At 68.9% G+C, this 12,298-nt stretch overlaps 2 protein-coding genes across 2 annotated transcripts; one reads left to right on the forward strand and one right to left on the reverse strand.

The window, feature by feature from the left end:
* Positions 1 to 298: 298 nt before the first annotated feature.
* On the reverse strand, positions 299 to 7,213 carry SFTPC (surfactant protein C). The gene is made up of 11 exons (XM_068920531.1): positions 6,380 to 7,213; positions 6,106 to 6,252; positions 5,705 to 5,845; positions 5,436 to 5,546; positions 4,892 to 4,998; positions 2,765 to 2,882; positions 2,032 to 2,331; positions 1,821 to 1,961; positions 1,558 to 1,668; positions 1,246 to 1,350; positions 299 to 1,014 (listed from the first exon to the last, which is right to left on the reverse strand). The coding sequence occupies exons 1-10, from the start codon at positions 6,422 to 6,424 to the stop codon at positions 1,255 to 1,257; spliced, it is 1,317 nt and encodes a 438-aa protein (XP_068776632.1). The 5' UTR covers positions 6,425 to 7,213; the 3' UTR covers positions 299 to 1,014; positions 1,246 to 1,254.
* A 76-nt stretch (positions 7,214 to 7,289) lies between these two features.
* LGI3 (leucine rich repeat LGI family member 3) lies at positions 7,290 to 12,187 on the forward strand. Its single transcript, XM_068920843.1, has 8 exons — positions 7,290 to 7,775; positions 8,644 to 8,715; positions 8,819 to 8,890; positions 9,022 to 9,093; positions 9,229 to 9,300; positions 9,619 to 9,788; positions 9,861 to 10,025; positions 10,147 to 12,187. The coding sequence occupies exons 1-8, from the start codon at positions 7,564 to 7,566 to the stop codon at positions 10,962 to 10,964; spliced, it is 1,653 nt and encodes a 550-aa protein (XP_068776944.1). The 5' UTR covers positions 7,290 to 7,563; the 3' UTR covers positions 10,965 to 12,187.
* Positions 12,188 to 12,298: the final 111 nt, after the last annotated feature.

The raw sequence follows: 12,298 nt of genomic DNA on the forward strand, positions 1-12,298 counted from the left end.
GCTCCCCTCTCCCACCCTCTACCCCAGCTCCTCCAGCTGCAGGAACAGGAGCTTCCCTCCCTGCCCCACGCGACCCTCTCCGGGGCAGAGCCGAGGGGACGCACTGGGGCGCGCGGAGGACTGGATCTCCACGAGAGGCAGGGGGGAGGCAGCAGGACGCCTGGGCTCCCCCCCTGCAGCCTTGCGCCCAAGGTGCAGACCTGGCTCCTCCGCTGGCTTGGGAAGCACGTGGTGGCCGTGACCGCCTTCGGCACGGGCTGCCACCAGGAATAGCTCCAAGACCTAATTCTTCCACTGATCCTTTATTCGGTTCTGCAGGGGCGGGAGAGGACAGATACATTTTTCAGGACGGCTTTGGCTCCGGCAGTGCTGGGGCTGGCGAGAGGAGGAGGCGGCTCAGGTGGGTCCCTCTCCTGTGTCCCAGGGGCTGGGGCTGGGACCGAGCGATGCTCTAGTGGGCGCCAAGAGCCGTGACACCCGGGCGAGACCCCCCAGCCCCTGCAGCTGCAGCAGAATTTCAGCTCCCACTTAAATGATGCCAAAAGCCCTTAGATATACTTTTAAGGCAAAAGACGCCCTAAATTGCAAGGAGCTGGGCAAGCAGAGAGTAAAGAAGTAGAACAGAGAATCTTGTTTCTTTAAATGTCATTTTTTTAAAGCTTATTTTTGCACTTGGATTTGGCAAAGCTGAGAAGACTAAGTGACAAACCAGCTGTCCCCCGGCACAGCCTGCGGCTAGGCGTCAGCAGCGCAAAGCAGTCGCCCAAGCAAACGCCCACCGCCTCGACCGTCGCCCAAGAAGCGTGTTTACAGCAGGGATTCGCAGCAGGGCCTTGCAGGGTCGCCGAGCCCCCCGCACACCTTCCAGCCCCGCCGCCGAGCTCGCGGGCCCCTGCCTAGCCGCAGAGCGCAGCGCGTCCCCGGCGTTGCTGCTGCCGGTGCGGCTCCCGTCCTGCTGGGGCGGCGTGGAGGAGGGATGGAGGGGGCGCGACGGGGCCGTGTCCGTCGGGGATGCTGCAATGCAAACCCAGGGCTGCAAGAGTGCCCCGGTCCGGGGGGGAACGTCCTGCCGCGCACGGCTGTGCTGCTGGCTCCTGCCAGCTCGCGCCAGGTCCCGTGCTCCCACTGGGTGGGTGCGGGTGCCCTCCTCGTTGCAAGCCCCCTGCCCACCCCCTGAGCCAGCTGCTCCGGGCAGCGGGACCCGTTTGCTCCGGGTGGCCTTGGCACAGGATGGGGGACACTCACCCAGCCAGGCTAGGCCCAGTAGACGGGGATGACGCTGCAGAGGATGTTTGCCGTGGTGCTCAGGAGGGAGCGATCGGCCAGGGGCACGGGGAGCCTCTCCTCAGCCTGGCGGGGAGATGCAGAGAAACATGACGTGCCACCCCCGGAAGCGCGGAGATGCGAGTGGGTGCACCCCACTGCTCCTGAGCTGGCAGGGCTTTCGCACAAGGAAAGGCACCCGGGGCCGCGCTGCCGGTCTCCGAGGCCCATTTGTGCCATGCCGTCTCCAGTGCCCAGCCCCATGCGTGCCGAGCGACGCTGCCCGGCGCTCACCTGCCGACGCCGGAAGGCCGCGGTGACGGCGTCCAGCCCCTGGATGTTGTCCTTGTCCATGCGGGTGACGTAGCAGGCGTGGTGCAGCCAGGATCTGTAGCTGATCAGCAGCTGTTTGCAGACAGACCCGTGTTGGCTTGGTTCCTTGCCACATCCTTCCCACGCGCCGGTCCTCACCGCCCCTTCTCCACCCTCCCCGCCTGGACGCAGCCCGGGGGCTGCAGCCCGGCCCGGCCCCGCCGGCGAGGTCCCTCCCTGCTCACGTTCTTGTAGTCGTAGACGACCGTGGCTGGGTTTCCAGCTCCTCCGTCTACACAGAAAGTCGCTGCCTCCTCTTCCCAGCCTGCGGGAAGCCATGGCCAGGCCTCTCCTCTCTCCAGCCCCTCCACGGTCGTCTGCAGGCCCTGGGACACACGCAAGGGGTTCACCGCCGTGCCGCGGCGTGCACCCCCGGGGCCGCGGGGCCGTACTTACGGCGTCGGCGCGCTGCTGTGCCACCTGCAGCCACATCAGCAGGGCGCCCGCGATGATGACGACCAGCAGCACCACCACCACCACCACGATGAGGAGGCACTTGAGGTGGTGGCAGCTGAGGAGCTTGCGGGGCAGGTAGCAGAGCAGGCGAGGCACGAAGCAGAGGCAGCCCTTGAGGCAGGCGCAGCTGGGGTGGCAGCCGCAGCCGCCGCAGCCGCCGCACCGCCGCACGCACTTGGGGCAGCAGGCGGTGCAGCAGAGCTTGCAGCACGCCAGGGAGCAGCAGCGCATCTCCGCCTCCTGGGGACACAGCAGAAGCAGAGCGCCGGGGTCAGTGGCAGGTAAGGAGACGGGCAGCCCGGAGATGGGGCAGAGGCTAGGATGGGGCTTGCTTTGGGGGCAGCTCCCGTCCCATTATCCCCTGAGGTTTGGCAATGCACCGTCTTAGATGCCAGCACCCTGCAGGGTCCTGCTCCATCACGCACACACCAGCACCTCGCTGGGGGGCCTGAGATCATCAGTGGGTGCTGGGAGCCCCTGGGAAGGGGACCCAGTCACTGTGGGGCCCAGGCCTACAGCAGCCCGACCCCTCCAGGGACCCCTCTAGCAACTCGTGCCTGAAGGGAGCAAGCTGGAAAACCCCTCGGTGCCGAGTGGCTCTGCTGGGCGCGCTGGGGACAGGGACGCCCTGAGTGTGTCCCGTGCCACCCTGCTGCGGGTTGCAGGGACTCACCAGCGGCTCTTCAACCACAACTGGCTTCATGCTGCTCTCCATGCTGCCACCGCTGCCGCGGGTCACCGCCGCCACCACCGCTGCCGCCACCACCTCCTCCTCCTCCTCCTGGCCCAAGCTGCCTCGGCAGCGTCCGGGACCGAGGGCTTTATACAGGGGCGCTGGGGGGTGGAGAAGAGGGCGGCCTGTGTGAATGGCTTGGTGGCCGGGGGCGAGGTGTGCAATTCACTTCACTTCTGTTTGCTGACAGCCTTTCCTGGAGCTGGTTTCTGCTGGGAACCTGCTGGTCAAGAGGGTCTGAGGACACTTGTCCCCAGGCACAGAGGCCTCTCTGCTCCTCGGGAGCGGGGTCTCGAGGCCAAAGTAAACCCTCCTGAGGGGCTTAGCGCTGCCCTCCAGCGTGGAGTATCCGGCGATGGGCGCCGCTGGCTCCCTGCCCGCGTCCCTGCGCCGGCTCCGGCACCTGTGGGTGCTCGAGATGGGCAAAGCGCAAAGCAGACATCAAAGGTTTCCCACGAAGCGCGAGGCTGGGGCAGGAGCGGGGGCTGTGTCCCCGAAGCCCTGCCAGGCCGAGGGTGCCGGACACGCTGCTGCGGGGGCGCCTACAGGCTGCATCCGTGTCGGGGAACGAGGGGGGCCCGGGGTCGCCTCTCTGGCGCGTCGCCCGGGCAGCCGGGACGCGCAGCTCACAGGGTCCCCGGGCATCCCGCGGGCTGCTACCCGCCCGGGGCTCGGTGCGGCCTCCCGCCGGCAGCGCTCGGGGGGCTGAACCGGCACCTCCTCTGCCTCAGGGCCAAGCGCCTGCTTCGGACAGGATCCTTCCAGCCAGAGGCAGCCCAGGCGGCTCGGTGTGCATGTGCATGTGTGCGTGTGTGTGTGCGCACACTGCCTCCTTTCCCGGGGTGCCGAGGAGCACAGGAGCCCCTCGAGGGGCTCCCGGCGGCTTGCTCTCCAGCACCGGGTGCAAGGGAGGCCACGGGAGCGGGAATTTCGAGGAGCAGAGGGCCCTGACCCATGTTTATGTGTGGGGCACGTGTTTCCCCACCCAAGCGCCAGCCCCACGGGCTCCGTGACCCTCCTGGCCGGGCTGGTCCCCAGCCTGCGGTGGTGGCCACCTGCGGAAAGGTGCCACCGCGCTGCGGGGGGCCTCTGGCACGCACCCTGCATCGTTTCTCCTCGCAGGGTCTTTTTTCCCCTTCCAGCCCCTTTGAGTCCCAGTTTCCCGGTGCAGCGCTGGGAGGTGCACCCCACGGATGGCAGTGCAGCCGGCCGCTCCGGGCTGGCGCTCGAGGGCCAGGGAGAGCTGAGCTGCCGGGGGAGCCACCCCATGGGTGCAGCCCGCAGCCCCTGGCCCCGCGGTCACGCCACGCCGCCTGCACGAGGAGGGCGGACGGGCCGAGAGGGCCGGGACGCTCTCCAGGAGGGCGGCCCGGGGCCCGGCGCGGGTGCCAGCTCTGGCTGGACGCGCAGCCTGTGCGCAGCCTGGGAGATGTCAAGGGCTGCTCCTGGTCTCCCTGCACCCCCTGGGTGCACCTGCCTGCCCCGGACCCCGGTGCAGCATGGCGGCGGGACAGGTTCGGGGCAAGCGGGGAAGGAAGAGAGCCGCACTCGGAGGCCGGGGGAGAGACTTTACTCTGCAGACAGAAGTGTGCAACTCAAAGCAAAACCCGCTTGTTTATTGCAAGCGCCGCCGGAAACCCCGCGGTGCCGAAGCGCGGCCGGGCGAGCGCCTCGGCGGCAGAGCCAGCTGCGCCGCCACTGCCGCACGCAGGACGGGGCGTGGAGCAGGAGAGAAGCCCGGTGGGTGTCTTGCCGGCGTCCCACCTGGAAGGCAAAGCGCAGGGCATGGGGAACACCCGCCGCGGATGTGTCGGCACCAAAGACACCCCCGGCCAGGGCAGCGGGTCTGTCCGTCTCGTCCCCTTGGCAGCGGGGAGAAGGGCCCAGGTCGATCCCTGGGGCCCCGTGGTGCCAATCGCCGCTGGCTGGGGACATGGGAAGGGGCTCGGCGTGCCGGCAGCGTCTGCAAGGGGCAGCCAGAGAGACCCAAGGGCGAGGGAGGGGTCTCCAGCGGGCGAAGAGACCCAGCTCGCGTGCAGCCCTCGCTGCTCGCCCACCCACCTGGGCTAGGCCCAGTAGACAGGGACGGTGCTGCAGAGGATGTTGACGGTGGTGCCCAGGACAGAGCGATCGGCAAGGGGCACGGCGACGGCCCCGGCCTCCTTCCTTTCAGCCTGCGGGAGAGAGAAACCGGGGCTGCCACGCTCGCCCACCGGCAGCGCTGCTGCAAGGCCGGCACTGCTGCCACGTCACCCCGGGCGCAGGAGGGGTCCCCCCTCGCCCCATCGTGCTGAGCCTGCCCCGCCCTTGTGTCCTGATGGCACCGGGGCGAGGTCTCGCCCGCCCGCGCCAGGGCGGCCGGAGGATGCGCTCGGCTGCCTGCAGCGCCCGTGTGATGCCTGCGGCCAATTCAGCTGTCAGCCCAAGCTCTCCCACCGTCGGCCGCGAGCGGCGGCGCCTGCAGCTCGGCTGTGCTCCCTGCTCTGCCCTGTCGCTGCGTCCTCGGGACCAACTGCCCCGGGTGGTGCATCCTCTGTGGAGGATGCCGGTGTCTGCCGGGCTCGGCTGAGCTGGTTCAGTTTTGGTCGGGTAACCGCAGCTGAGCGCTCACCTGCCGACGCCGGAAGGCCGCGGTGACGGCGTCCAGCCCCTGGATGTTGTCCTTGTCCATGCGGGTGACGTAGCAGGCTTGGTGCAGCCAGGATCTGTAGCTGATCAGCAGCTGTTTGAAGACAGACCCGCGTTGGCTTGGCCCCAGGGCAGCAGCCCCGGCCCGCCACAGTCACCCGCCCCATCCTTTCCTGTCCCACCCCATCGTGTCGCACAGCTCTCCCCGGACACCCTGTCCCGTCACACCACCGAGCTCTCCTCGCCGCGCACCTTGCTGTAGTCGTAGACGACCATGGCGGAGGAGTTCAGCCCGTCCTTCACGGCGAACGTCCCGGTCCTTTCTTTCTTGCTCATGGCGAGCTGCTGGGGGGACCCCTCGCCGTCCAGGCCATGGATGGTCATTCGCAAAACCTGCGGAGCGAAGGGAGGCTCAGCCGGGAGAGCACGTCGCAGGCAGGGAAGGGAGCTCCTCCGAGCCTGGTGCACACGGCGTCGCTGCGAAAGCACCTGGTGCAACAGCCGTGCTGGGTCTAAACCCCGTCCCTGCAAAGAGCCTGCAGCCGATGGCAGTGCCACCAACCGTCCCTGCGCCCGGCCGAGCTTTGGCTCGTCTCCTCCACTCCCGGCAGTGCCGTGTGCCCGGCGGCACAGCCCGCCCGGCAGACCCTCACCGTTTCGGCGTGCGTCTCGGTGATGTGCAGCCCCAGCAGGAGGAAGCCCACCACGACCACCACGAGGAGCACGACCACCACCACGATGATGAGGAGGCACTTGAGCTGGTGGGGGATGCAGGGCAGGCGGGGGGACGCCGTGTACCTCTGGGGAGACAGGGCAGCCCTGGTGTGAGCCGTGGGTCCAGGGTGGATGTGTGACCGGAGGAAGCAGCCCCGAGCCTGGGCTCAGCGCCGCACCGGCTCCCCGGACTGGGGCACGGATGCTTCTTACCGGAGGGGCCTCCTCCATCAGTGCCTCTTTGGAGCTGCCGTCCATCTCGTCCTCACTCGCAGGTCTTGTCGCTCCGCCAGCCAGAGCCAACGGATTTATAGGGGCAGCAGAGCTGGGAGGAGGCTCGAGAAGCCCCGGCTGCCAAGGTGCCACTTGTGCTCTGTTTGCTGAGTCCGGCCAAGAGCCGGGTGGGGGACGAAAGCCTCCAAGAGCCCTTCTCCAAGCACTCCGTCAGCCGGGTGGTGGCCAAGGCAAACAGTGGGGAGGCAGAGCGCTGCCCTCCGCCCCACCACGCTAGGCTGCCTCCGTCCCCTGGCGCCCGGCCGCTGCTTCGCACCATCAGAGCCAGCCCCTCCGCACAGGGCTGCGGGGGGCGAGGACCAGCCGCACGCGTCGCCGCGCCGGGGAGAGCAACCGGGAACAGCATTGTTGCCGCTTCGGAGCCGAGGCTGGGGCTGGACCGCCGTGGAGACATGCACCCCTAACCCCGGGGCCAGTCCTGCCGCCGTCAGCTCCCGGAGCTCCTTCCTCCCTTGCGCCGCGGAGCCGGCACCCTAGGCAGCTGGAGGCCCCCCCGGGCGCGGGCCGGAGGACGGGCTCTGCGGAGCTGGCTGGGCGCATTGTTGGCCGGGAGCACGGTGCCTGGGACGGGGCCGGGTGCCCAGCGCCTCCCGCCACCCGGCAGCGATGAGCTCAGCGCTGCGAGCAGCGCCGTGCCAGCACGCTGCAAAGCCAGGGCAGGACAGCCAGGGTGTCATCACCCCCGCAAAACCCGGGGCATGCCCATGCGCCGGCCGGCCCCTGCCCAAGCCCCCCAGCCCCAGCGCCCACCCCACGGCCCGCGGCCGCCCCTCAGCACCCCCCCTACCCTCCGCTCGCATGCCTGCATGCTGGCGGACACGCGTCCCCCAGGCCCAGGCACGGATGCCCGCGCTGTCACTCAGCCGCATCCCTCCCTCCCTCCCTCTGTCCCTCCTCCCCGCAGCACAGCAGCATGGTGCTCTGCAGAGCAGCGGGTCGGACGCCGGCAGCCTCCGCCACCACCATCGCTTCCCCTGAACATTAACGGCCCCAGGGAAAGGGGAGAGGAAGGGGCTTCACTGCGGCTGCTGGGCTGCGGGGCAGGATTGCACAGCACGATCTGCTGGGCGGAGAGGAGGACAGAGGAGGGCTCGGCCAGTGCGATGGGGCTGCGCCGGGGGGCAAGGGCACCCAGGGGCCAAGGCTCTGCTTTCCTCCTGCTGCTGGTCTTGGCCTGCCTCTGGCTGCCTGCGGGTGGCCGGCGGCCCCCCCGGCCGCCCCCCTGTCCCTCAAGCTGTTCCTGCACCCGTGACACAGCCTTCTGCGTGGACTCCAAGGCCATCCCCAGAAACCTGCCCCCCGAGGTCATCTCGCTGTGAGTACCCCGGTGGGACAGGGACAGGGCTGGGGCCGGGGGGCAGGTTGTGTCCCCCGGCTGCGGGGGTGCAGGGCTTGCAGGCTGCCCTGGGGTGGCAGGGCCAGCCTGATCCTTTGTGCCCCATTGGGGACACACGCTGGGTGCCGTGGGGTGCGGGCAGCACATGGAGGCTGCTGTGGGGAGCAGAGGTCTGTCCGGGCTCTTCCCCACTGTCCAGCTGTCCTGCAGCCGTGGCAGGTCTCCTTCCTCCTGCAACCATCCATCAGCGATGGATGGAGCAGGGCTGCAGCCTGCTCCCGCCACACCACCCGGCTGCAGTGACCTTGGGGACTGGTCCCCCAAGGGGACAAGGCTCGTGGGCACCCATGCATGGTCCCTGGGACATGGCGGCACAGTGGAGTAAGGATGTGTACATGTGCATGTGTGTGTGTGCACGTGTGTGTGTGCAGGCATGTGTGCATGCGCCCGGGCGTACACGTGTGCGTGCACGCGTGTGCACTCGGGCTGCGGCCCAGGATGCGTGTGCTCCCCGACATGCGTGTGCTCGGGCTGGGTGGGCACCTGCTGCCTGGGGGTTTTAGCAGCGCTGCCGCAGTATTGGGCACACGTGGGGCGTGTGCAGGTCCCTGTGCCGGCCCCGGTGGCCTGCTGCGGGGCCAAACGCCTCATCCCCGCCATGCCCGTGCCAGCACGCAGGATCGCTCGGGCAGGCATGGAGCGGAGCCCTTCTTCCCCGGGCTGCACACTGTGTCCTGCCCTGCATGGCGCTCCAGCGGCCAGCACGGCAGCGAGCCACGGCGACGGCGTGACGGGCACAGCGGCCTCTCCCTGGCCCCGTGCCCCTGAGGTCTCGTCTCGCCCGCAGGACCATGGTGAACGCAGCCTTCACGGAGATCCGCGAGGCGGCCTTCGCTCACATCCCCTCGCTGCAGTTCCTGTACGTCTCGGCGCGGCCGCCGGCGTGGGTGTCCCCAGGGTGCCCCGCGCCCCTTGCACCCCGGCCAGCCGCGGTGCTGATGGCTCCCCCCTTCTCTTTGCAGCCTGCTGAACTCCAACAAGCTCACGCTCATCGGGGACAACGCCTTTGCCGGGCTCTCGCACCTGCAGTACCTGTGCGTGGCCGGCTGCCCTCGCCGCTTCGGGGGCCGGGGCTGACGCAGGGGCGGGCGCCAGCGCCCGGTGGGGCTGCTCGGCCCCATGGCACCCTGGGGGCACCCGTGCTAGCCTCTCCTCCTGCCCCCAGGTTCATCGAGAACAACGACATCCAGGCGCTGGCCAAGGGCACCTTCCGCGGGCTCAAGTCCCTGACCCACCTGTGAGTAGGGGGGTCCCGCGCTCCCCCACCGACCCGGGGATGGCTCTGCCTGTCCCGGCCCCGCTTTGCAGGTACATCCCCATCCCTGTTGCAGCCGGGGTGGCTCCCCCCCACAGCCCCTCTCGTCTCCCCTAGGTCTCTGGCCAACAACAACTTGCAGACACTGCCCCGGGACCTCTTCAAGCCGCTGGACATCCTGAGCGACCTGTAAGGCCCCCGAGCCCGGCCCCTGCGACGGCACCAGGGCCGGCCCCGGGCATGGCTTGGGCACCGGCTGGGAGGGCAAAGGGGCACGAAGCCCTCGTGGCTGGGCTGCGCTGGGCTGGGCTGGGCCCCGCGCTCCCCTCCCCGGGCTGGCGGCCACCAGCCCACGCTTTCCTCTCCCCCGCGGCTCAGCCCCGGCTCGGGGGTCCCCGAACGGCCCAGCGCGGGGCTCAGGCATGCCGCTCTGCTCGCTCGGGGCTGCTCCGGGGTGCTGCGTGGGGCCAGGGCTGACGCCGTGCCATCTCGCGTGCGCCCTGCCAGGGACCTCCGGGGCAACGCGCTGGCCTGCGACTGCAAGATCAAGTGGCTGGTGGAGTGGATGGAGAGCACCAACACCACGGTCCCCGCCGTCTTCTGCAGCAGCCCCGGGCAGCACCAGGGCCAGCGGATCCGCGACCTGGAGCTCAGCGACTTCGAGTGCATCACCACGGGTACGGGGCCGCGGGTCGGCGCGACGCCAGCGCCCGGCGCGCCCGGGACCTCACACCCGCCTCTCTCCCCAGACTTCGTGGTGCACCAGGTGCTGCCCTTCCAGTCGGTGTCGGCTGAGCCCTTCACCTACGCCAGCGACCTCTACCTGGCCCTGGCGCAGCCCAGTGCCAGCAGCTGCGCCGTCCTCAAGTGGGACTACGTGGAGCGCAAGCTGCGCGACTTCGACCGCATCCCCGGTAAGGCGGCGGGGGCTTGCCGGGAGCTCCCTTCCCAGGCGGCGCTCTGCAGGCGCGGGTCCCCTTCTGCAGCGTTTCGGGAAGGGCATGTCCCCGCGCGTGACGTCCCCCCGCCTCGCAGCTCACTCGGCGGTGCACTGCAAGCCCATCGTGGCCCAGGGCCAGCTGTACGTGGTGGTGGCGCAGCTCTTTGGGGGCTCCTACATCTACCGCTGGGACACCACCGTGGACAAGTTCATCAAGATCCAGGACATTGACAGCCAGAAGACCCGCAAGCCCAACGACATTGAGGCCTTCCAGATCGAGGGCGACTGGTACTTCGTCATCGCAGACAGCTCCAAGGCGGGCTCCACCAGCCTCTACCGCCTCAGCCAGAACGGCTTCTACTCCCACCAGGCCCTCCACGCCTGGCACCGCGACACCGACGTGGAGTACGTGGAGAACGAGGGCAAGCCTCGGCTCATCATCTCCAGCAGCTCCCAAGCGCCCGTCATCTACCAGTGGAACCGCTCGCAGAAGCAGTTCACCCCCCAGGGCGAGGTGGGCGAGATGCTGGACGTCCAGATGGTCAAGCACTTCAACGTCAAGAGGGACCATTTCCTCTGCCTCAGCCGCTACATCGGCGACTCCAAGGTGGTGCGCTGGGAAGGGCCGCGCTTCATCGAGCTCCAGACGCTCCCCTCCCGCGGCTCCATGGTGATGCAGCCCTTCTCCGTGGAGCAGCGCCAGTACATGGCTCTGGGCAGTGACTTCTCCTTCACCCACGTCTACCTGTGGGAAGAGGAGAAGCAGAAGTTCGTCAAGTTTCAGGAGCTGTCGGTGCAGGCGCCCCGGGCTTTCCGCTATGTGCCCGCCGCTGACGTGCAGCTCCTGCTGGCTCCCAGCTTCAAGGCCAACACGCTGGTCTACCGGCACGTGGTGGTGGACCTCAGCCTGTAGAGGGAAGGCAGACCGGGGGGCCCCACGCTGCCCCGCCAGGGCTCTCTGCTGACTCTCAGGGGGGTGCCAGTCCTGGCCCCTTCTTCCAGCGAGACCTGCTGCCACCCGTGGCGGGGCTGCCCGCTGCCTCCCCTGCCCGGCCCTGCGGCCGCGCGGGGCCCGAGGTTGCATATGCACCCACCAGCCCCTTCCTCCCTGCCTGCCACGGGCTCTGCCCAGTGACCACAGCCAGCATGAGCACCCGTGCCACCTGCTCCTACACCGCTCCCAGCCCCTGTAGTCACCCTCCTAAACTGCCTGCCCCTCTAAGTCACCGTGGGACAGAGCCGAGCCTCCATGCCTTGCTCTGGGAGGGGGGGAGCCACGGGTCTCAGTTTCCCCAGGAGAGAGGACAATCCTGTGGTCCCCCATTCACTTCCCCCATGTCCACCCCACCCAGGAGCCCGTGGGACACAAGCCAGCTGGCTGGAGGATGGGGCCGGGACAGCCCTCGCTCTGCACCTCAGTGCCCTCAGGGCACAGTGGTGCTGGCAGGGCCAGCAGGAGGAGTGGGGGCCCACAGATCTGACTGCCCGGGCCCCGGGCATGAGCTGGAGGCTTGCAGCAGGCTGCTGTGGCGGGTCTGGGGGCACGGCTGTGGAGCGAGGGGCCAGGTGCCAAGGCCAGCGGGATGTTCCCAGGCTGGTGGGATGCTCCAAGGCTGGCAGGATGCTCTGAGGCCAGCGGGATACTCCCAGGCTGGTAGGATCCTCCCAAGGTGGCAGGATGCTCCCAGGCTGGTGGGATGCTCCCAGGCTGGCGGGATGCTCCCAGGCTGGCAGGATGCTCCCAGGCTGGTGGGATGCTCCGAGGTCAGCGGGATGCTCCCAGGCTGGTGGGATGCTCCAAGGCTGGCAGGATGCTCTGAGGCCAGCGGGATGCTCCCAGGCTGGTGGGATGCTCCCAGGCTGGTGGGATGCTCCCAGGCTGGCGGGATGCTCCCAGGCTGGTGGGATGCTCCCAGGCACATGAGATGCTCCGAGGCCGTGGATGCTCCCAGGCAGTGTCCCCATCTGCAGGAACAGTGCTCGGCCCACCTGCCCTGCTCCTAGCCCCTCTCTCTGCATGTGCAGCAGCTCCCCCCTGCCCTGCTGCCCCCCAGGGCAGGAGTTTGCACACCCACCGCACCCGAGGTGTACGTGTTCTGCAGAAACGCTCCCCACAATAAACACTTTGTGACCCCCTGCTGCGTCTGCCACCAGCTGCCATGCAAGGGGCCAGGCAGTGCCTCTGCCTGGGGCAAAAACCTGCCTCCGAGAGCCCCCGGCCCCGGGGCTGAGCCCAGTGTGAGGCTG

The sequence above is a fragment of the Struthio camelus genome, chromosome 27, assembly GCF_040807025.1.
Source record: "Struthio camelus isolate bStrCam1 chromosome 27, bStrCam1.hap1, whole genome shotgun sequence".
Lineage (NCBI taxonomy): Eukaryota > Metazoa > Chordata > Aves > Struthioniformes > Struthionidae > Struthio > Struthio camelus.